This window comes from Micrasema longulum, unplaced genomic scaffold (genome assembly GCF_059751315.1).
Source record: "Micrasema longulum isolate JH-2025_06_02 unplaced genomic scaffold, ASM5975131v1 h1tg000071l, whole genome shotgun sequence".
Taxonomy (NCBI): Eukaryota; Metazoa; Arthropoda; class Insecta; order Trichoptera; family Brachycentridae; genus Micrasema; species Micrasema longulum.
Window position 1 is genome coordinate 602,822 of NW_028277278.1, and position 25,840 is coordinate 628,661.

Below are 25,840 nucleotides of genomic sequence, written 5' to 3' on the forward strand. Positions count from 1 at the left end.
TTGCTAACGCGGCCTTTGCTCTTTTGGGCTTTAAATTCATTAAGTTTTAATTAGAACAACATTATCACGATGGGGATTTTAAAATAAAAAAACACATGGCGAATTAACTTCCATACCGCATATTTGATATGACACCAGGGAGACGCGATTTTCTATTAAATCTCAAGTTTCCGATCCGACTTGATTTTTTCAGCTTCCGAGATAATTAAAACTCATCTTAATTTTTCTAAACCTCGTTACTCTCTCTCAAATAACCAAACTACCCCATAAATATACATCTTTTTCATTTTCCATGTATTACCCCCGTGATAACCGCTAAAATTACGAAAATAAGATTTATTTGCAGTATGCATTTTACCTTTCATTTTTTTTTAAAGAATGTGTCTATCTGCTCCTTCCATGCTAATCCAAGACCTCAAACCTACTCTAAACTGTACCAGTGATTTAATGTTTTGTAGTTCCTTGCTTAGAAGATTGAAGGATCTTGGACCAACATGTTGCTTCGCGCTTTAACAACAATGCGTCGTGGTTAATTATAAGTACGTACCTCATATTTATTATCATATACAAACACCCTGATAAAATTCCACATTTCATAATTAAAAACTGTTTAAGATCTTTGGTTGTCCCATTGTAAAAAAAACTTTTATAACTGTAACATTTCTTAATACTTGGAAGTTTAGTCATATTACTCCCATTTTTCGGCCTCGTCGTGTAATGGTCAGCGCGTTTGCCTACCATGCAAGAGGTCATGGGTTCGATTCCCGACATGGTTCATTTGAAATATTTATTTAAAAAGGTGTTTTTACAATAAAAATATTTCATAGTCCCTGGACTGGTACCTGAAGCGTGAGACTGATCATCTTACCTTCATGTAACAAAAATGATCAAGATACGCCGCGATTGGTGTACCAATGCAGTGCCCTATTCACCATTAGGAGCGGAAAGGGAATGATAATGATGATGATGATGATTCCCATTTTTAAATCAGATGAAAAACACGGTATCTTTGATTATAAACCGATTTGCATATTATCAGCATTACCAAAGCTTTTTGAAGTATTGGATTAGACGACGTTAAACATTAATTTAGGAATATAATCACATCTCATCAACATAGATTTATATCTGGAAGATCAACTGTCACAAACCCTCTGTTATATGAGATTAACATTTGCGGGGCATTTTGAAAAGAATTTACAAGCTGATTTTATATACACGGACTTTCTGACAGCATTTGACACTGTAAATCTGAAAATTGTAGTAAAAAAAATGCAAACATCAGGCATTCAAGGTGCCTCACTTAATTGGTTATAAAGTTATTTGATTAGACGCAAACTGAAATTAATGGGTATTTTTTAAAGGAATTTTCTTCTTCTTTTCAATGTATTTATAAATAATATTGCGCTGAATGATATTGCATCGAAGACCTTTTTTTTGCTGATGATTTAAAAATGTTTCTGAAAGTGAATTTTTTTACTAATGTTAAAACATTACAGTGGATGATGGATTAAGTGAGTGGTGTGTATTAAATCGAAAATATCTGCATATATAAAAGCGCCATCACATGTTTTTCAATCGCATATGCTGTCCAATAGTATCTACCTATTATTTAAAAAATGATACTGCTGTAACACCGTTAGAAACAATCAAACATCTTGTCATATTTGATAGATTTTTTTTGCTTTTACAGCACTTTTGAATTGTTTCAAACAAAACAGTACAAATTCTTGGGTTCATTAGAATTACGAAACATTTTAACAGAACTAATTCAAGTAAATTATTGTACTACTCACTGGTGAGGTCTCAGTTAGAATATGCATTTCAAATCTAGGGTGATATTCCAAACGCTCTCGTGGCCGTAGAAAAAGCTTTTATTAGCGTATTTACATTCAAAATACGCGAGATAAAAGCGTTTTCTACGACCGCGAAAGCAGCTCAGAATAGCACCTCTGCTCTGGTCACCTATTTATAATGTTAATAAAGATAACTTAGAGAGAGTCAACCCCTTTCTGAGATTTTATATTATTTATTATAGGAAAAATTTCACATATCCTCGCTCTCAACTAGACGCATAATAGCTGATATTGTTACACTACATATTGTTGTAAATAATGTTATAGATTTTCCATTCTTGGTAAACGAATTAAACTTTAGGATTCCATTTAAGACCACCAGACTTAGATGTACTTTCCAAATAAAATCTTTTCAATCAAACTATGCTTATACCCGTATGCAGAGACAAAACTTAAGGTGAGGAAAGTACATCTAATCTCAAATGCAGAGAATAACCCGAAGGTAAAGACAATAGAATGTACTTTCCTCACCTTAAGGTTTGTCTCTGCATACGGGTTCGTTCTCTTAATTAGTGCGAACTCACCTAAATACCAAAAAGTTCGACGATCTTCTTGATATATTTAATATTTCACCTGCCTGATGTCAAGTACAACCTTAAAAATTATCAGCAAAAAGCATGGTTAAATTAGTCACTCCTTTACTACCTAATAATTATGTTGATACATGTACTTTTCTACATTTGTTTGTTAAAATATGATGGTTTATTTTCATATTTTTTTATGTTGGTATTTATTTATTCAGTTATTAATTAACACTTCGTAGCAATTAAATTGCATACTTGAGAATTGCTCCTACTGTATCTTTCCAAAAAAATATTTATTAACTTTATTTTTTAACTTTTGAAAAGAAGGCATAACTGCTATCTATTGTTGTACGTAAACTTTATTATGTATTTTTGAAAGAACTTTTGTACGGCAAAAGCCCTTTGGGCATTGTTTCAGCTCTTTAACTTCACTAAAATCAACAGATGGAAGAATTGAAGAAATATGGATGTTCAAACATAGGCAAAATGGTGAATGTTACACAGTGTGTAAAGTGGCCACTTAAACCAGCCAATGACAGGTCATAAGCCCTGTAAATGCCTTGACTTCCATATTCCCTTATTTAAGGTATTCTCCATCCCTGTTGTAATTTGTTAATATATATTAATAAAAAAAAATTAAAATGTGTGTTATCCAATTTTAGTACATGTATTATCTTTCTTTTATTAGCTTTTAATACTACCGAAGTGAGTACAAAGTGATCCAAAAATAAACGTAAAATACAAAATATATTTGACGTTTGTAAAATTCAAATGTATTCTTCCTTGACTTGGCTTATTATCTACCACATTTTATAATTCCCGGCTTAACACTCAAGTTAAGCTCCAATACAAAATAATACGCGCCTTTCAAAATGTCTAAAGGCTTGATAAAAAATAAACTGTTTTAAACCCATCAAATTCATTGCAACAGAGAGGAAAACATTTTCACATCACTCTAAACACATTTATGTGACCAGAAACAAGAAAAAAGTCTAAAATTCCCGCCATTACAGGATATTATAACCTATATGAACCGGATTGTGGTCCCGTGGTAGTAATGTGGACTCACGGGCCAAAAGTCCGAGGTTCAAATCCCACTCTACCACAACTTGATTTTCATTTTTCGAGCACAAGTTATTTACGGCTTTTAGGAAATGGTGTGAAAATGTAAATATTTGGGTTGATAATAAAAACTCAAGTATTTCTCTATAATTTAAAAAAATATATATATTAATGACGTAAATCTGAATTTTGGCATAGTGATAGTATATAAATAAAAATGTTCTGATTACGTTCCTCCAATTTTCCTTGCTTGCTTTCTCCTCCATTCATCATCATAGTTTAAAATACAGCGTTTCAAGTGAAGGTGCATAAGTATGCACCTTCATGTCCTGAATACGATAATGTTGTAATTTTTAAAAACTAAATAACAACAAACAACATCAACTATCTATAATAAAGCTTTTTGCGTTTTTTTCGTTATCGATAACAATTGGGTAAATATTATTTTGAGGGTAAAATAGAAACAGTATTTGTTTAATTTTATTTTTTAATTGGTTTTATCGAGAAACATTTCCCGAAAACATTTGACTTGTTTTATGAGCTTTGCAATGAAATAAAACGAGGTTTATTTTCATACTTAATATTCCCGAAATCACCCCCTCACAATAACCGAGGCTATATATTATTATTATTGACTGTTTGTTTTGTTTCTTTAGCTGCTATCTATTTACAAGTAATTTTAATATCTATTTTTTTTCGAAATTAAAGTTCTCCAGACTGCTATAGTTGAAATCAAATTGAAATATTTTATCAGCAATGCTATGCGTATGTCCAAATGTTTGTACACTGGCTGGATTTCCTCACGAAAGAAAATGTTTTTTCTCTGTTGCAACAAATGAGTATTTTATATTTATTTTCGACAATTTGACTGGATTACTGTGTAAAACTATCAAAGTGATTTTTCAAATGGAAGGCAGACTTAACACTGGTGCAGTTTACAGTGTACCATGCACCATCCTAATAAGGTCTTTAGTAAAAAAAATAATGGTTAAGTTAAGTAATTTATTTTATTAATATACTTGGCATAAAAATGGCTAAAAATACATAACTTATCGTAAATATTCAACAGAAACCAATAGCTACATTTATTAATTAAATAATAAGATTAAAACTAATTAGTCTAAACTTTCCCTACACAGTAGGAATAGAGATCACAACGATACAAATTTTAACAAAAATTCATAAAATAAAAATATTATTAGATAAACATAACGCAAGGTTAAAATTTCAATCAGAAAATTGATAAATGCAGAATGAATCCGAAGACTAGTCATATAGAGAAACATAAAAAAAACGTTGTCTAATTATTTTCAAAAGTTAAACAAATACTGCAAAAGTATGATTGAATGATTTCGTATTAGTCCATAAAATTGGTTTTATCTTGTGCTGCAAGTATCGTAGAAGTTAGCTGATCCTCTGTTGGGAATTTCTGCAAACTCTCGTTTAGGAGAACATAGTTTGTTCTTGTAGTCGATGTTGCGTTTTCTGAAAAAAAAAAACAGTTGTTTTTGTTGTTACAAAACTTGTAAACAGGATTTGAGAATATCGCTTCAAGTGGTTAATACTAATAATAATTTGGTTGGTTACAAACCACTCCGATTCATAATTTAAGAATGTTTAAATTGAATATCCAATCTTCTAGCTTTCATAAAATTTCACGCTTATTCATTTATTGATAAACAATGGATCATTTACCGTGTGTAAAAAAATGTAGAACGGAGATGAACTTTATTTACATATATTTTGTAGATAATGTTCGATAGGTATTTTATGTTACTGGTTATCATGTTTTGCTTGAATCATGGCAAAAAAACATAGGGTTGGCTTATACAAGTGTCCAGCGGCAGATTTCCAATTTTGAAAATTTATTTAAATACACGAAAACAGATATATCAAAAGAATTTATAATTATAGGTATAAATAGAGGACAAAAGCGGATTTCATTTTTTAAAGATCATATTTTCTAAATGTCGACCATTGTTTTGTAGACACTCCTTCAACCTATTCCTCATATTTTCAAAAACACGCCTTCTCTGTGCACTGGAAATTACGTTTATTTCAGATCGGATATTGTCTTTGAACTGTGCGATACTGGCATGCTGATTTTTGTAAACGAGACTTTTGAGATAGTTGTACAAAAATTGTCACATGGACTGAGATCGGGAGATCTTGCGGGCCAGGCGATGTCACTAAATCTGGAGAATGGGCGTGATAAATGAGAATTTTCCTGGGAATAATGCCCTAGCTGCATTCATTGATGGCCGGACTGTGTGGGCAGTTGCACCATCTTGTTGAAACTATCTGTTTCTATTGAAGAAATAACCACCTTCAACGTGTTGTCTAAAAAACGTGTCAATAATTTTGCATTATCTTTCAGAATTGACGGTTACGACTGCGCCTCGCTCGTATTAAAAAAAGTAAGGCTCTATAATGCATCTCGCTGAAACGAGATTTTTTATTGTGCAGTGGCATCTCATGCATTTTTCTCGGGTTGTCTGGATCCCAGTAGCGGCAGATTTGTTTATTGACAATCGTCGAGATAAAAATGTTTCATCGCTAAAGAAGATGTTCCTCATTCGATAATCAGTCGAAAATCTCTACAATATCTGTTAGCCATACGATTGTCTTGATTCACTATCATTATTTCGTAATTTCTGCACGATTTGAATGTTGCAGGAGTGGAACCTTAATTTCTTTTTTGGAATCGTTGACGCATTGCACGTTTTTTCGGTTGAGGCCCAGGTTTGTTTATTGCTGAAGCTAAAGCTCTAAACCGTGCTACCCAGTTCTCAATCAATTTAGTCGATGGCGTATCACGAATGCGGCGTATGTCGAAGCGAGCACAAAACTTACGCGGCGCGGTGATGGGCGAAAAGCCATTGGTTAGGTACGCTTCAATAGCGTAAGCACGCTGCTCTCCTGTTTAACGCTTCATAGTGTCAGACAAATCCGCAACGCTCACGATACCAAAACACAAAATTTCCAATCGAACATGATTTAAATTTAAAATCAGAAATCTATCGCTGGGCACTTGTATAATTATAATAATATCAATACTACTACTAATACTACTGGTAGTATATCGCACCATATTCCCGTAGGGGCAGGCAAATAAGATAAAACGCCACACGCGTCTATCCTGCCATACATTCCTAGCCACTTCCACATTCATACATCGTACAGGTATTATAATAATATGATCAATTAAAGAAATGAAAGTATTTATTCATAATATAATTGTTAAAGGCAATGAAAAAAGACGATAAATAATACTAGGTATATAATAAACATATGTAGTTAAGAGGTTCTTAAAATAGTGTAATTTTAGGATAATAACGATGATAAAAAACGCACGTTTTTCTTGAGTCCGTCAACACACGTTTTAGCCCTCAAGTCATCTTATTCTACTTTGTTTACTAATTTTGTCATCAATTGAGAAAAACTTTCATTTTACTAATGGTTGATTTGGAAATTATAAACGTAGACAGAGATTTTAAGCACTATTCAGGTATATGGAAGAATTAAAAATATAATCAAAAGTAGTTTCGTTACCCTCTACTTGGTAATTCCATTTCATCAATGCCAACAGATTTCACATAGAGATGATCATTGCACCAGAAAAGACAGAGAGATCGTGGTTCCAAAACATTCATGTCATATTCCCATGAAAGTTCTACCTGAAATAGTAAATTTCATACACACTGTAATTTACACATTTTTTTGCACCACAACAGGCCAGGAGGCCCAATTACAGTGGTGAATTACATCACAGAACACCCAGGCTTAAGAAAAATCACATTTAATTTTTTGTGTTCTCTCCGGGAATCGAACCCGGAACCTTCCGTGTGTGACTCAAGCATCTTGACTGCTACACCACGGAGGCCGCCAATGGTTGATCAGGGTAGGCAACGGGATAACCATTCCTCAATAGATAAATAGTTACATACAAGTTATAATTTTTATTTTTCTTTCCTAAAGATGCTTTCAATATTTGTTGTAATATATTTTGTCAATTTATAGTAGTTGGTTAAAATTTGTAAAAAAATATTTAAGTGATTCATAAAAATTGTGTCCCCCGAGAGGTTCTCATTTTCTGTAACAATTTTAGGTATTAAAAAAAATAATGTCATTTAAAATTCTAAGTTTTGTACGTTTTTAGTGCCTGTTTAAAAAAAAATACAAATAATAAAGAATACCTTTCTTATTTTTCCTCCCAAATCCATAGGATGAGTGACTACGACAGAATGTGTAGTTCCATGTTCTAATCTGTAAATTAGGAACCATTAGAATCAACTTTTGCACTTCAAGGTTAAGTTGCACGACAAAAATAAAAGGATATGCACAATTAAAAATATTGGGTTGTAGTCCATTTAAATAATTACTGTATTTTTTAATTTTTAACTTTTATACATTGTGAAAATGATACATTGGCGGGATTAATGCCAAATGGCAATTTCTCCCAACCAACCATATATTGTGCCATTGTTTTACATAAAAATTAAAAACTAGACTGATTTTGTGATTTTTTGACTACAGTTAGTATAATTCCTTTATAGTTAATAAATTAAAGTTCCTATAGCGTACTTATAAGTCATATGTAACATTACAACGAACCAAACAGCGCTAAAAATAATCTATTTTACAGATAAAATTTATGCCTTTTATATGATTGAGTATTTTATTTAACACTTATTTTAATGAACTCGAAAGCTTTAGGAACAATAAAAACGCCTGATTTTGGCCTTATTTGGTTTTGAGGTGACTTTTAACTTATTTAAATAAGTTTTAGTTTCGGAAAATCTGGTTTCGGTCTCTGACCAGTTTTTAATCTACCTTTTACCACAGAAGCCTATTAATTTAAAATACGAAAGATAAATAATTTATTAATAAATTACATCAGACTCGAATAACATTTTATAGAAGGAATATAGAAGTCTAGGCATTTACAGGGTTTATGTCCTATCATTGGCTGGTTTAATAGCCACTTCACATGTAAAATATATTTGTATATACGTACATAACTTTAAATGGATCTTCATCTCTGTTGTTAATATATTATTATTAATAACTCCCAAAGGGGTTAAATTCAGTTTCTGTCAAAAATTTGGATAGATTCGATATATTGCTGGGAAAAATTTAATTCTGATTTGATTGGACGCGGAGTAAAGTTTTAGCGCCATTTATTCGTTGGATTTGAAAACTCGAGATATTAACGGTCCACGGTTTGATAATACTAGTATGTGGTAAGACAACACTATTCCCGGCCCTGTTCGCAGTTAGGCGGTCTAATATGGAGTGAATGTGTGACATCTAAAAGAATCATTTCAACGGGTTCCTTAATTTACCACCCTCGGACTTTTTCTATATCCCGACAGAAGCTGCCTAAATAAATATTCCTGGAGCAGCCAATATCATCGATCATTCTATGACCATCGATGAAATCATTAAGGCGGAGAAATATCTGAAGAACGGGAAAGCGCCGGGCGAAAATTTGAATTGATCCCGAACTAAAAAAAATATATTTCGATGGGATTGTTCAGCCTCTTTATACTTTATAACTAAAAGTCTGGGACGAAGAACGTTATCCGAGGGAATGGGTACGATAATTGCACTTCACAAGAAAGGCGATCCTTTAGGGCGTAATAATTTATATTATGCAAATCAATACCACCTGATCGAGGCATAGGAATGAATCCCACCCTAAAGTTGTGTCACTCGGAGTACAAAGACTATGCGGTTCTTCTTGAAAAATCTATTGATAATCTTCAGGAAGTTGATGACAAATGCAGGAAAATTCCGCTCGTCTTGGTCCTTATATTAATACCAAACAAACCTAAATTATGTGCAACAAATCCTGTTCTGACCCTGATCAACCTATCTATTCTATAATAATGGTCAGAGGATCGAGAATGCTAAAAGCTTTAAATACTTAGGAGTTCTCAAAACTGAGGATGGTGGCATGCACAAATAGCTCGCAATCTACCTAGGAACTGCTGGAGCAACTTTAAAACGATGCTGACTGGAATTCTAGTCTACGTCAATACTCCTTATACGCATGGGTGCGAATCCTAGGACCTTACTAAAACATAAATCACCAAACTTCTGGGTTTTGAGAGATAGTAATCGAGGATTATATTAGGCATAAGTTGGTTTGATTTCATAATTAACGTTGAAGTTTATGAATGGACGCAGCAACCTCCTATAACGAGCGTTTTGAGGGTCCGGCAGTGGATCTGGCTTGGACACGTGCTGCGCATGTCACAGGAGAACGTCAACCCAAGTTTCCTCTTCTTCACACCTGTGCACAGTGTTTTAGGGAGCGATATCACGACTCACGAGCTACTGAATGTAAAAACCTGATAATGACACAGAAATGGCGAATTATATGTGATTAGGGAAAAAAACAGGTTCGGTTGCATTTTTTCGCCGCTAACCGTCACACGTCTTTTAGGGCCTCGTGCAGGCGTTTGGTTATAACCACACGCTCCATTTAGGAGCGGAAGTGGAAAAAGAAAGAAAAATAGGAAAGTTAAATAATTTTTGCGGTTCCATCACGATTTAATAAAATTTAATCATAAATGTGAAGCTACATTTGTCGCGAAAAAATTTAAACTTTTGTATTTTACATTGCATTTACTTTAATTAGTGTTCGCAGAATAATTTCTGATCTGGTTTTTTTCTGTAAAGTTGTTAATAGGTTTTTGATGTTTCTAATTTGGTTAAATGCTTATATTTCAATGTAGGCCAATGAAACATCATATTTATTTTAGATACATATATTTCTTAGTTAAATTCGCACATAAATTCTTAATAAACACACATGACAAAAAATAATATATTTGTGTTACAACTTTATTTTTAAGAATTAATATTCTTATGCAATTGAATAGTAATTGAGTACCTAGTATTTATATTTGATTTTTTAAAGTTTACGTCTATGCCTTATATGTTAAAACTCTTTAGGCGTTCGTAAAAAAAAAGCTGCTTTATCTTAATTTTATTATGCATCGTATTTTGACCACATCGAAGAGAACATTTGATTTTAAACTTAATTCAATTTAACTTTTTTTTGTGCAACTGGCACTTAAAGTAATACAAATTAAAAATACATACTTGACATAATTATTCGGCGTAAGATCAAGTCCTCTGATAACTCCCTTATCGGAGTGAAGGGTGGCCTTTAAAAATCCCTGTTGAAAAAATAAACATTTTAGCAAAGGAGTTAAGGTTGGCAGTTGGCACATATCACAAAAATGCCATTATTAGATAATCCTTTGTTTGTAATAAAGTGTAACATAAAGATGGAATTATTTGAATTTCAATACGATATTTTAAAAGTTGTTTAATGTTTGCTTATTTTTGGGGCCGGTAAAATAGAATTCAACGATGAGTAAACATTTTTCTTTTTTTAGGTCTGTCAAGACCTAGATTTACGATAAAATCGTAAGATTCACATCATTCCATCACACTGTTTCCCTGTAGGAGTAGACAGAGAGGATAGGACTCCATATCATCGTCTTTGTATACAGCCCTCGCTTCCTCTATATCAGTGGTCGGCATACTAATAAAGAGCCAAAGGTCAGCAGTACAACAACTAAAATTTCTTCTGAGAGCCAAATTTATTTTCGTATTAAACAAACCTTATAATGCAGCGAAGATCTCCCTATTTACTCACTATTTCAAGTGAAAAATAATTAAATTGGCGATAAAGAGCTTTAGAGACAATTGTGTTGACAAACTTGATCACCAAATCCATAACATTGAAAACAAGCATCTCATGATTAATTATTGCCTAGAAAATAGAAAAAAATCTTTCTCACTTCGGTCATACATTAAGCCTCATATGTTGAAATTATAACAATTCAATCTAGTTCAACATGATGCTTCTCCATGCATTCAATGACAGCATTTGTAATATACACAATAATCAAAGTAGCAAGATAATTAGAAGTTTGCGCTGTGTGAGCCGCACTCTAGCGGCTAAAGAGCCACACGTGGCTCGCGAGCCGCGGTTTGCCGACCACTGCTCTACATTCATCCATCTTATCCACGCAACCCGATTATACCTACTTTCGACATGCCTATTTTTAAATATTTTATGGCTTTGGTCGTACTATGTCTTTCTCGGTCTTCCTTGTCTTATGCAACCATCAACATTCGCATCGTAAATCCTTTTAGCCGTTCTTTCGCCGTTCATTCGCTCTACAAGTCCAAACCAACGAAGCAATCCTTTCTTGATTTGTCGATAATGATAGTCTGGTGGCGGGCGCAACACCAAACGCCGTAAAGTTGGTGTAACTTACATAATGCACGGATCTCAATATTTTCTAGGCACGTGTCATTAATTCATTTTACAAAACAACGTTTGTGTTGGAAGAATCGTACCCATAAGATGGATTTGTACTTGATTTTTTAAATATTCAGGTACCCGTTTGTATCTATAAAAATAGTTCGCCGTTGTACATTGCGGTTTTTAAATAATACCCGCTTTAGATTTTCAGATTGAATAATAAAAATATAAAACTTCAATTATCCGAATAAATGAATGCCAAGCGTTATCCGGATATGCATAAATCCGGAAAGTTGGATTAACTATTAAATTGAGGCGATGTACAATGCAGTTTTTATTGCTTTTGAAATAATACAGAGAATTGAAATCACATTAAAAACTTTAAAATGTCTAGCAAGGATTGCTTTGAATAAGATTTTTTTTATTTGTTATTGTTATATCTCAATTATTTTTTATTTCCTGATAACGATCCGGATATTTGGCAATACGGATAAACTGAGTTTTACATAATTTACCTGAAAATACACAAGTTTTATTGGTGGTGTAAATATGTATTTACTATTTTAATTTCTAGCAATGATTTGATATCCCACTAAGTATTTTTTTTGCAGCTGCTTAATTAAAAATATAAAATTACAAACAAAAAAAACAGTATAAGTAATACAAATAGTACCTGAACCCATTCTTCTGCTCCCTTGGGATGTGCAAGGTGGATTATTATTCTATAATGTCTCTCTGCAAACATAAAAAAATAATTAGAAAATTTAGCACATGCATTTATACGTATTCGTATATCAATGGGAAATTTGCATATTCGTTACTTCTTGGGTTTTCTTGGGTTAAAATATCTAATGCGATATTATTACACCGGAACCTCGTTTTATACAGTTTCGAAATAGAAAGATCCAAAAATGAAATGAAAAAAATTTTGAACACGAATTTGACAATGCGTAATATAAAAGTAGTAAAATTTATCATGCTAGTCGTTTTTGGAATGCCCTACCTATTTTACTTAGTAGCGGCATTGACAACCTCCATCATGCGAAAATCGGTAGATACAGAAAAATAAATCGGTAAATTTCGGTAAATTCATTGTCCTAGGGCGGAGTGTCGGGGGGAAGGGGGAAATATTAAACATTTCCCTACCTTTTTTCTCTACAAAAGTGTTTTTTTTTAAATCAAACAAAATGGCGCCTCACTTGGACTAATGGATGACGCTTGACTGACACACGGAGGGTTTCGGATTCGATTTCCAGTGAGATCACAATAATTTACGTATTTTTTTACGTTTATCGTAATTTTAAGCGCAATGATAAAATAATAACTAGGTACTCATCGCTGAAACAGGTTACTAAATTTGAGCACATAATAGTTACAGGTGATTGTTACTAAGTGATCTGCTGACATTCCATATAATAAAATAGAAACTATGAAATTATGAAGAGAAATTACATTATTTTAATTTATCAACTTTCAAAATAACCGGGAGTCACTATTTACCAATACTAACTAATCAACGCACGAGTATGTATTACGTACGGCCGAAGGATAAGTAGTGTTCATAATAATTAACAGATGGCAGAAAAAGTAGCTTTCTGAGCAAACAGAAAATAGTGAGTAGGTATTTGGTTTATTCATTTAAAACTAGATTGCCTATATTGGGAACAAATAAATAGTTTAAAAAAATATATGGAAAACATGGAAATATTTAAAAATCGGTAGAATTTCGATCAAATTTCGAAAAATCTGTAGTATTAATCTGCTTGACATTTTATACATATTATGTATAATATAACAGTCAAAGTAAAATATTTTGGTGACGATTTAAAAAAATATTTTGATGTGTTATATTTAGGAAAAAAATAAGGTTACAATAAATAGTAATCAATTTAATTTTATTGAAATCTCAAATTGATTTTTATACAAGGAAACCTATCGATAACGAGGAAGACAACAAATACTCATAAAAATGAACAATTTGTATTTATGAAGTCACTTACGGCAGTAAGGATAGTCTTTTCCAGTACTCATGAAATATTTGGCACCGAGAGTTTCTCTGGTGACAGAAGGTGCTACTTCATTTTCTGACTGGTTTGTTTTATGAGCTATTATTCCAGGAGAGCTATCCGAATGAAATCTGCAATTGAAATGCATAATAAGTGCAAAGCTTCTTATACAAATATATGGTATTAGAGATAAACTAGTCAAATAATTAGTTCCATCGTTTCACACAAATGGTTTTCCAGCTGGAGTGATGTATTTTTTTCTAGGTTAAAAGTAGCCTTTATCGATTGCCGGTCCTCCAACTATCTCAATCCGAAAAATTCGCCCGTCCGTTGTTAGTCTATGGGCTATGGTTTATGGCGACAAAGTATCGAGTAAATATGAATTAATTTTTCCTGTAAGAATTTTCCAGAGGGAGTGAGATGTATTTTCGGGATGGACACTTGCCAGTTTTTCGGCTACTCTTTTAAAAAAATCATGTCGATCGGTCTTTTCGTTGCGGCGTGATAAAAAACAGGAAAATAGTCAAACACACTTTCTTATTTATAATATTAGTATGAGTGAAAGAAACACAAGCCAACAGACAAATACACATTCGTATTTATAATATTAATATGGATCAAATACACATTTTTTAAATTTTCCGTCACAACGGATTTCACTTCAGAGTCGCAGTGACGCCAGAAGCTTGTTACTGACCTCCGTCTTTAAGGATACTATATGAAACACTGTTTACATATTATCATTACATTTCTATGAAGAACATAATATTAAACAAGGCATACTTGGGAAGCCATATTAAACAAAAATAAACGTTTCACTAATACTGGCCGCTCCTAATAAGTGAAATCGCTTGATTAACTTAAAAATAAAAAGATAAATTAATGTCAAAGTGTAGTACTAGAAAAATATAACCTAAATGTTTTTGATACCGATAGATTATAATACGATTTCTATGAATACTAGGAATGTTTTTATTTGTTCAAACACTATGTTTTGATGTTTTAAATATGTTTTCTTACTATGTAGAATGGTTTTCATTTGTTATTATGATGCTTTGTAGCAAAAATTATTATATTTATGTACCGTCCTAAACTAGTTTTTCAACTCTGGGGAGTATATGATAATGTTATGGTAGAATTACATTGTTCACGAGCATAATGGAGTGGTGTGTTGGGGAAACATCTGGCGCGAGTCGCTTCTACGGATATTGTACGGCCAGAATTACATTGCCCTAGTCTGTTGTGTTGTAGCACCTCGACACAACACACGAAAGCAATGTACGAGTAATTTTGCCCGTACAATATTAATAGAAGCGATACAGGCCAGATAGCTCCCCAAAAATCCACTCTACAACACGAGAGAATAGTGTAATCCTACCTTTATACTTATATTATGTTTTATGAATAAACAATAATAGTTTTCATAAAACACCTTCATGTAAAAAAAAAGCATATTGTTAAGTGTCCTCGGCACGAGTAACAGTGAGGTCACATTATTAATTTAATGCTGTGTAAAAAAAAAAAAACCACAATGTGATTAACTAGTCAGTTTAAAGTCAACGTGTTTGTAAAAATATGTACATATATGTTTCAGTAAAACATCCATTGAAATATCTCACCCCATAATGGCGCAACCGTTGGCACAGTTAAAGCATTTGCCGGCTAGGAAGTGTTGGTACGAAGGACATTGGTGACCTGAAACAAGTAAAAAAGTATAAACATAGTTTTGAGTTTGTCCTAATTTTTGTAGACAAAGACTGGCGGTTAAATTGAAGATGTTAGGATTCGTTCTGCGTACTGCCGGGGTTTTTTAAAATATCCGCGTACTGAGCACTCTTTACAACTCCTTGGTGCGAAGTAGACTCGAGAGTGGCTCGATGATTTGGGGGCCACATGAACTGAAGTACTCTCTTATGATAGAGAAAATCCAAAATAAGTTTCTGAGATATCTCTACATGAGAGAGTGCGGGTATTATCCTTGGCTCTATCCGACCGAGTTTCTCCAGGGAATGCTTGGCTACAACAGTTTAGAGACTAGAAGGAATGTGTATTTGACTACACATTTTTATCGATTGTTGCGCGGTATTGTCGATAACCCTGAGATTATAATGGTTTGTATGTTCCTGATAATTATTCAGCATAGCATTGTTTCGTATTCCGATATACAGGACCAACCTGCCGATGGTTATGCCTGTTGGAAGGGCTACCGCTATGCTGAACAACATCGCTCTGGATATTGATCTGTTCCATGTATCCGAAAGGGTTTTCCGGAGCAAGATTCTCCTACTATTTTGACATGAGTCTCTTTCATGTATTTTTTTTTCTTTTATTTTTTATAATATGTACGCATTGAATGTATGTTTGTAATGTTTATGTTTTATTTAAATAAATGAATTGAATAAATAGTGTGTACAGTGGCCATTTAAACCAGCCAATGACAGGTCATAAGCCATGTGAATGCCTGGACTTTTATATTCCAATCTGTAAAATATTCTTCATTTCTGATTCAAAATCTGCTATTTATCAGATCTTCTAAGAGCAACCTTTGTTTTCAAGACCCAATGTCCAGAATGTGTAGATTAGTCGATTCGTCACACAGCTTGGAATTCTTTAGGATAGATCTTCCAGCTTTTCGTAGATCTCTTCCCCATTAACAGTGTGGGATAACAATGGATTGGCATGGGTTAGCTTGAAGAGTAACATATTGATCGTGTTTATGAATAAATTATATACCATTATTTTATTGCCCTTGTTTGACTTTGCTACATAGTTTTATGTTCTTTTTGATCAGGTTAGTTTGTATACTCGTATATATATTAAATAAACAATTAGTCCTCAGTCTCTGTACTATCATCTGAAGCGTAAGACATTCATCTTTCCTTCATGTAAATTAGAAATGATCGCTATACTCTGCGATTAAAATACTAATATTACAATGCCCTATGCGTTGCAAGACAATAGTAATGATAATAAAATACGTAAATTATGATTTCACATAATTTGAATTTGAATGTATAAACACGTGATAACTTATTAATGTTTTTTCCGTATCCGGGTGAATAAAAAGTACAGTTATGTGTGAGAAAAGAATCACACTGAATGCAAAACTACATTACATTTATTTATTTACAAACATAAGTTTATTGTACATTATTTGAGATAATAAGTCCCAACTCCATGGGACTAAAAGTCCTGTGTTGAGATAGGACGAGCAATTATTTGACACAGCCACATGAGTATATCACCACAAATATAGGATTAGAAATATAAAAAATAATTCTAAACAATATTAAAAAAAACATATATATGGCACATCAATATGGTAAACAGTAAACTCAAGCATTCGGAAAATCATCAAGGAGTTTCCTACTTAAATCCCTCCCACTAAGGAAAATCCAGTCCTTAACTCCTTTCTTGAAAATATTTTTTGTCCTTGAGAGCTAAATACGTTCTTAATATTGAAAACCCCCTCGGTGCGATAAATGAGAGATGTCTCTGAGCAAAAGTCGTACGGGTTTTGGGTATGACATAATTCATGCTCCGGGAAAATCTCGTACGGACATTTTGCTGAGACCTCTCCTTATTGTTTGACCAGAAGTGTGCAAGTGCTTATTTTAGGTACAGTTGTCTCATACCCAGCACCTTCATGTACATTATACACTAAATCTAGAAACTAACTCTCCATTGCTTAAATCAAAGTGCGCACGATTGAATTCGAGGATATGCGGCGAAAGACAATTTTGATGAAAAACTATTTGAACGTTGTTTTTCTGCCACTCGTCTGTTTTGCGCACCTCAAAACTTTGTAAGAAAGAGAATCAGAATGAAATATACTGTGTCGGATCCTTTTGTGTTTTTTTCAAAAATAGTTTTTATATTTGTTTACCGTACGTTTGAAGACGGCAGACAACTGGGGGCTTTTAATTAAGGGTATTTGAATGGTCCTAGTTCCCAACGAGAAACAATAACAAAACAACAAAACGATAGAGAAACGCTGATGATAAAATATCTAGTGTGTAAACAAATCATTGCTCTAGTGCCATAATTCAGGGAGAAAATACGGGAAAACGTTTGTATGAAGAAAAGTCAGACCACGTTTCCTCTTATTACAAAATAAAAAATTCTCAGTACTAAATGAGATATCACTAACTTGATCATCATCGTCCTACCCTTTTCGCACCTGATGTTGCATAAGACACTCACTGGTACACTAGATGCATCGAATATCGATTATTTGTTACGCGAAAGGTGATCAGGCTTACGCTTCAGGTGCCAGTTGAGGAAAGTGAAATATTGCAATACAGAAGCACTTTCTTAATCAATATTTAATTGTTGATCTTCTCAGGAATCGCACCCGGGCCAACAACTACATTACGACGTAAACTTATTTTTTTCTACTCGATTTCCTTATTTGGGATTTTCGCCTGAGTAGATATCGATTCGAAAGCACTCGTTCAGGATTCATACACATAACTGTTTTCTTAATCCGTCCGGGTACAAATATGGCTGCTCTCAAATGAAAATCCTAAACAAGAAAATTGAGTGGAAAAATTTCGCATCTCAGTGTGTCGGTAATTGCAAGAAAACTACTGAAAAAGATTCGTTATAATATTTAGATGGAGGGTAAATTACCAATATACGGGCATTTCCCGTTGATGGAGTCCACGAAGAGCTTGATGGCCCTGACGTGGTTACAGGCCACGAGGACGCGGGAGGCTTCCTCCAGGCCCTCCCTCACCAGGGTGAGCGGGACAAGGGGGCCCGCCGCCAGCTCGCAGCCCGGCTGCTCCTTTCCGTCGTTGGGGTAGAAGTCCAGGTGCCCCACTGGCTGAGACATCCCGTAACCTGATAGAGGAACAAAGTCTGTGCCTATGTCTATCAGTATTATATTTTCAGCGACATTCCCATACCATAAGGGTAGTTTGAATAAAATAAAAACCACAATTATTCCGTTTGAGGGTCAGATATTTGAAGCATAACTTCGCATTATTTAAACAGAAGCAATATCGCTTCTGTTTAGGGATGCAGTGATTGTAAACCCCCTTTTTTTAATTCCACTAAAAACAAATGCAGAAACTTAAAAAACAAAAATGCAGAAAAATGCATTTTCTGACATGCATGCACGTTCTATTAAACTTTGGTAACACTTCGAAACCCCAAACACTAGTCGCCTGTCTAAATAAATTTGTATTGACACGGCCGGCGGCACCGCGCCAATATAAATGTTTTATTTGATTTATTTATTAACTTATAGGTTGTTTATAATACATTATTTGAGACATAAGTCCCAACTCCATGGGACTTAAAGTCCTGTTTTGTATTGAGACGATTCTACCAATATATTAATTCATTTGTCAGTCAGAGATTATATAGATGTTGTCTGTTCAGAGATATACTTTGAGCTAGACGCACGACGGGTTGAACTGTATTTTTAGAAAAATGTATAAGATGGAATATGGGACTTTGTAAGTAAATAAAATACCTGGCATCGGCGGCTCGCTAGTTTTCAACTCGCTAGATTCAGATTCAATTTCTTTTAACCTGAATCTTTAATGAATATTTTCTCAGTTGATAGAATATGTTCGTATTATGGTCATAAGTTACAAAACCATCTTACTTAGTATTTAAAAGTTACGGTTAATGTTATAAACACGAGAACCGGCCAATGCCGGGTAATAAGCTAGTTAAGAATTTTCTTTTGTATTTCTTATCTTCTGCATTTGTTTAACTTAGCATAATTTGAATTATTGTCTTTAGCGTGAACATTTTTTTTGGTGTGTGTATGGGTGACCTACACTAATATACAAATAAGTTGTCAATATATTTTGTACATACTGTTTGTTTACCCGATAAAATAAATAAATAAGTAAATGCGTAGACTTCCATATTCCCTTCAATAGAAAGTTTACCCTCAATGTTGCAAACAATTTTTAAATATTTCGTTTTTATAATAACGGATAAAATGAGTTGATTTAGATAACTTTGTTATGCTACTCGTTACATAAAAAATTTTGATGCAACCGGCCCCAAAGTAAATACATATTTTTAAATCAATAAAAATATATATATAATTGCAGGTAGTTAAAAAGGACGATTACTGACCTAAATACCTACATAATGAGATAGTCCAGCGTTTAAAAAAAAATATTTTTTTTTGTCAAAAGACTATCAAACTAAGGATGGATCGTATAATCAGCACTATGATTTGTAATTTTTTAATTATTCTGCGTGTGACGTCACAAGATCTCTTCAGTGAGTTCTGCTTGTTGGTGGTTAATTGATTCGGAAGAATTAGTGAGTTCAGGTAGATAGTTTTTATTGAACTCGTTTTATATTTTTACATTTTCAAGAAACTTTTTTATGTCGAATTTTCCGTAGTGCTAAACTTCCTCACTATGCAGTTGCACTGAAATAATTTTAAGGGAACTGTAAAAACACATTAAAATTGGCGTGAAAACCAACGGTATGTTATTATTTGTATAACTGTATCATCATCATTCTCATTCCGCACCTAATGGTGTATAGAGTACTGCATTGGTACACCAACTGCAGTGTATCTTGAGCATTTTATGTTACAAGAAGATAATATGATCAGTTCACGCTTTAGGTGCCAGTCCAGGGTCTATGAAATATTCTAAGGTGAAAAGACCCTTTTAAATAAATATTTTCATCTCAACCATATCGCGAATCGACAGTATGCAACAGCAAAATTTTGTGCCGTTATCAAAAATGGAAATGATTTTAATTTATCAATAATTTCAAGGTAAACATGGTAAATATTTTGAAAAAAAAACAAAAAGATGGTCTTCTTAATGAGTGACTGGCTATGCAAGTAGACAGAATACTAAATTACCCAACAAGAATATGCTTTTTCCGTCTGTGTGAATAATATCCACGAAAATGGCGTCACTCGGGTCTAGTCTCACGTGATGTCCCATCCCCTGGAAGTAAGGCTCTGCTGGGTCCAGCCCTGTTATCCTTCCCAGGCCCTAAAAGGGATTAAATGGCATTAATTTGAATGAACAAATCATTTGTATTGTACGATCTGTGCCGAAATTGTATAAATGTAACACATAGTTTACCTCAATTTTTTCTCCAGCGTACCCGGCTGTATGAGCCCCGAGGGAATGTCCTATTATATGAACGTCCGCTGGATTCAAGTCATGATGTTTCTGGAAAATAATTTAAAAAACGCTTATTTCAATAGGTGGACCGGAGTTAGGGGGAGTAATGATTTATTCTTTAAGGAATTAAAAATATTATATTACAATTAAATTACATGTTTCGGGTACTCAAAAAAGGAATTTAATATTGTTTATAATTTAATATTAATTTGTACCACTTTAAACAAATATATTTTTTTACAATATGCATAAGAGGTAAAACAGAGTATTAAAAAAATACAGCATTATTACAAAGCAATGAAAAACATATTGATAGTAAAAATAGTAAACAAAAAATCCCACAAAGGGATGGCCTGTTCATGGGTATAAAAGAAAATGTTAATGAATTTTTGCTCCTATACTAAAAAATGGACAGGACAATATTTTTGTGGAACATAAGAAAGAGAAAATATTCTATAAAAAAATATATAGTATTTTTCTTATAGTAGTTAAACATGGAAATAAAAAATAAAAAAAAAAACATAAAAATATTCCTTACTTTTTAATTTATTTTTTTTAAAAAGAAATATTTGCTTTCTTATGCTTTACCCAAATATTTAATTTTGAGGGCCATTTTCAACGAGTTGTAAATAACTCACAATTAGAAAATGGAATCGAGTTGGGGTAGAGTGGGATTCGAACCACGGACACTAGCCACAGGACCACAACCCGATTTTATTCAATTTTTATTAAAGGGCAACAAAATATTTCATAGAAAAAAAGAGTTCATATCTTTAGTTTGAATCCAGGATAGTGCGTGTTTTTTAAAAGAAGGAAAATTTTGAAAGTTTGGAATCAATGAAATATTATCAGTAAAAAAAAAACTAAACATTTTTGGGCCTGTATATGCATGTCTCTGTGCGAGCCTCGTTTAACAATGTGGTATTTCTAACACACGTTTCCTTCTTTGACTTGATCTATTTGAATTATTTGTAAATAAATTTTGGTTCTTGAATACATATTTTAAAAATTGAAAACAATATATTTGTCTTAGGTCTAAAAGTATAGCTTCTTGGAACAATTGGAAAGAGGGAAAAGTGCGATTTTTGTGAAAGCCTTGAAGGCTGAATTCAAGTAAACGATTAATACCTAGCTTAAAATCAGTATTTAAAATTACTTTGATTGTTAATAAAAAACAGATTCATGTCCAGCTTTGCAACTTTTCTTTGGTTTTTTAATGCGGGTAATTAAAACGCACTGATACAATTTTCCCATAATCTCCGTGATCCGCTCGGCGCTCCGCATACACAATTAGGATATTTATAGAGCTATTAACTCACCACAAGTTGTTTTAAAAAATAAGCTAACTCCAAACCAACGAGTCGAGTGTTGGCAGTGGCCTGAGTATACAGAGGGAGGCTTCCACCCGCCCAGTCAACTATCACCACATTGTAGTCACCATTCTTCACCAGCTCGTCTTTCATTTCGCTAACCTGCAAAATTCATCGAAACCTCACTATCCGAGATTAATAAATAAATAGTTAAATAATACTCGCCACACCCACTGCTTAGTGCCATTTGTTAAATAGTTATTATGTGATTGTAACATTCAATTCTTATTTCAAAAAATAAATAAGGAGAAATGATTGCATATTAATATCTACTTATAATCCGAACCCATGCAATCGTACTTTCACATATAGGAATGTAAGTACCTACACATTTTATACAGTTAAAATATTTCAACTTACCCAATTTGATAACGGCGTATCTATAAATCCATGAATTATTATTTTCGTCAATCTCTTGGCGTTAAAATTAGATTTCACAATAGTTTTGTTACTGTTTGGATTCATGATTTGCCCTTCTAACGGATTTTTCTGGGTATACAAAATAAACCTGCAATATTGATTATATTACTAATGGTATAAACAAATACTTTATCATAATGAACGGAAAATAAAACGAAGTACTATTTTAAAAACAAATATTGATACCTTTATGTTTCTTTTTGGATGAAACGGATTTTGTACACTCTTTAAGCATTAAATAAAAATATGGCAGAGTGTTACTTATATTTTATTTATTTATTTGTTCTTTTACAATTAATGAATTCCTTTTTTACATTAAAGATAATGTTCGCTTACTGGGGTGTCCCGGGCCGAGGGATGCATTTTACATAATTTTGAAACATACTTAAATCATAATCTCAAATACGTTTAAAACATAATAAAAAAACACATTCAACTAACAAAAAAAAACACTTAAAACAAAAACATAATTTTACCTATTTGGCCTGTAACGTAATGAATCCACTTACAAATCGCAGCAAATTTTATATGATTCAAATGTTGAAATTATTATGTTTCTTTTATTATTCATAAACGTATATATTTTGAAAAACACCACATAAACATAAAATTGTCACTCATTAGCCAGAGTGGAACAAACTATCCGGGTTGTTTTGGAAGGAGAATATTTTATTTTTGATTTGGGTATTATGGAAAATGATTTTCTAAGACACATCGTGAATTTACCTGGTATTTATAACCGATCGTGGAAGTGGGAATATATTTATAGGCCTATGGATCAAATGGTACCAACTTCTAGTTATATTGAGGCAGCCGATTTCATCGTAGCATCGGGATTCATTTTCAACTGAAATAATTCAATAAATTGTATTTTCATATTTATTGGTTTTAATGTGCGTAAATATACAACAAATACATCTTTCGTAAAATCAAACATCAAGGCCAGAAAATGTAAACCCAAATAATGAAATAAAAAAGGTGATGGCTTAATGGGATTAATCTTTAAAAGTTATGTACCTATCTTTTATATTCTAATTATTTAAAAAAAATGTATTGCTTGAATGTTTAGTACAAATATGAAAAAAAAATGTAAACGACCAAACCTTGTATAAAACACGATATTAACAAATCGTCATCCTTATTTTCCCTCATTATCATGTCAAGATATGATTGTACATGAGCATATTTCTATTTGTGTTCTCCAATTGCACAAAATTTAATATGCCCTAAGTCGTCTAGGCATTGTTCGCTGTGATAAATTTATCATTTCCTTGGTAATTATTTTTGTTAAATAAATAAATTGGTTCAATTTTATAAAGAAACTTACAAGGTAGCCAAGGGAGATTAACATCTATTCTGTCTGCTCTTGCCCACGAGAAAGGGTCGAGGATACCAGCGGAGGATAGTCTACCTAGTAAAGCAGTCCAGGCCAGGAGAGTTTTCACCACTCCTAGTCTGGATTTGCAGCTCATTTTGATTCCTGAAAAAAGTTGAGAAAATGAGGATGATTACTTTTATTTAATTAATTTAATTTAAATATAAGATACTTAGTGCCTTTCAGATGTTAAGTAATATACATGAATTAAATTATTTGGATCTCCTAAGTCCAGATACTATGAAATTTAAATGTGAAAATCACTCTTTTCAATATTACTTCATTTCAACCATGCCGGGAATCAATCCCGGAACATCAGGCATGGTAGATAAACGCCCTACCAACAAACTGTTCCCTTAAGCTAGGGTTTCCTAGGACAGCGGTGCCCGTATTTTAACGGCCGTAGTGAACGGTGATGCAGTGGACAGCCATCGTAAAAGTGATTAGAGAGTGGTTTCCTAGGAAAACGGTGTTAAATGGTGTTGATAACACCGTTTTCCTAGAAAACCACACTCTAGTCACCTCTACGACGGCTGTCCACTGCATTACCGTTCACTACGGCCGTTAAAATACGGGCACCGCTGTCCTAGGAAACCCTAGCTTTACTGATGATTCTCCCGATTTTTTACCCTTTTTAACCGGATTTTGATCCGATAGTAGTCATCGAACCGAAAACAGTCGTCCGAGGAAGTCTTATTTCACACACATAACACACATCACGCCCAAGGTTTTATTTCACACATAAAACGCTCAAGGTTTTATTTCACACACATAACTTTATTTATCATTCCGCCCGCTGACGGGATTTTTTTAAATACAGGTACTTTATTTTATATGACCAATTATCGTTTGTGAGAAAAAATATTACTAAATAATTTATTGAAGTTATTATTCGAACTGAAATGTTCCACATACAAGTTGGCTAAAAAACGAATCGGGTATTGCGTTAATAAAATAATTTTGTTCCGATTGAATGTGTATACAAACTAGCACACCGGCTAGATATATGAGAATACTTGCGAAATGTGTCTCTAAAGGTGAGCTAGGAATTCGATAGATGTTTTAAAAGAGTAAATAAATTATACCACAGACTAAAACAACTGTTCGAAAATACATCTTTTAAATTTGTTTTCAATGGAACAAAATATTTACCTTAAAAATGTGCGGAGGTTATTAAAATGTACTTATTTAAATTTTACCGTCATCACCATACCCATTATTCGCACCCTATAATTCATAAGGCACTGGGTTGGTATTCCAATCGCAGCGTATTTTGTTTATTTGTTATCCATACACAGGTAAAATGGCAAGTCTTACTCTCAGGTAAGCAAACGCGCTAAAAATACTAAAATAAATATTATAAATACCTGCGTATGCCTGCATTAAAGTTTAAGCTAAAAATTTGTAGTTATTCCACTTTTACTTTTGATTATTTAAAAAGTACTCTTGATATTTTATATCGTTAGTACTTTCTCCCTACGCGAGGATTTCAGAACATTCACATATTTTAAAACAGGTATTTTATTCACATCTTTTAATTTCTAATTCAAACGCCTTTTTAATCACCGTGAAATGCTATTCGTGCCGAGGGCATTTTTTTTACCCCATTTTTTTACACTGCGCACATATCACATTAGCATAAAGACAGAGAAATCAAATTTAATTGAATTGATTGTGTTATACACTATTTCACTCACCACACTCATTTATTTATTTTATTTAAAAAACAAACAAATTTAAAATATCTTAAATATTATTATTCTAAAAATGATTGATTGTGTCTGTGATGTACGGGCCCGTTTCACAAGTATCG

At 33.1% G+C, this 25,840-nt stretch overlaps 1 protein-coding gene across 3 annotated transcripts in view; it reads right to left on the minus strand.

Moving 5' to 3' along the window:
• Positions 1-4,433: 4,433 nt before the first annotated feature.
• The window catches only part of LOC148284999 (pancreatic triacylglycerol lipase-like), a 67,248-nt gene continuing 45,841 nt past the window's right edge, over positions 4,434-25,840 (minus strand). Inside the window, exons 3-16 of one of the 3 annotated variants that reach the window (XM_088231615.1) lie at positions 23,980-24,132; positions 23,379-23,499; positions 22,593-22,740; positions 22,182-22,334; positions 20,821-20,910; positions 20,592-20,727; positions 18,371-18,583; positions 15,358-15,433; positions 13,733-13,869; positions 12,406-12,467; positions 10,556-10,632; positions 7,639-7,708; positions 6,995-7,119; positions 4,434-4,927 (exon numbers count right to left, since the gene is read on the minus strand). In XM_088231615.1, the coding sequence (XP_088087741.1) occupies positions 4,819-4,927; positions 6,995-7,119; positions 7,639-7,708; positions 10,556-10,632; positions 12,406-12,467; positions 13,733-13,869; positions 15,358-15,433; positions 18,371-18,583; positions 20,592-20,727; positions 20,821-20,910; positions 22,182-22,334; positions 22,593-22,740; positions 23,379-23,499; positions 23,980-24,124 (1,662 nt within the window). In that variant the 5' untranslated portion in view covers positions 24,125-24,132 and the 3' untranslated portion in view covers positions 4,434-4,818. Of the gene's footprint in view, positions 4,928-6,994; positions 7,120-7,638; positions 7,709-10,555; positions 10,633-12,405; positions 12,468-13,732; positions 13,870-15,353; positions 15,434-18,370; positions 18,602-20,591; positions 20,728-20,820; positions 20,911-22,181; positions 22,335-22,592; positions 22,741-23,378; positions 23,500-23,979; positions 24,133-25,840 lie in introns of those variants that run through there. The other 2 variants (XM_088231608.1, XM_088231623.1) reach the window with 2 other exon arrangements.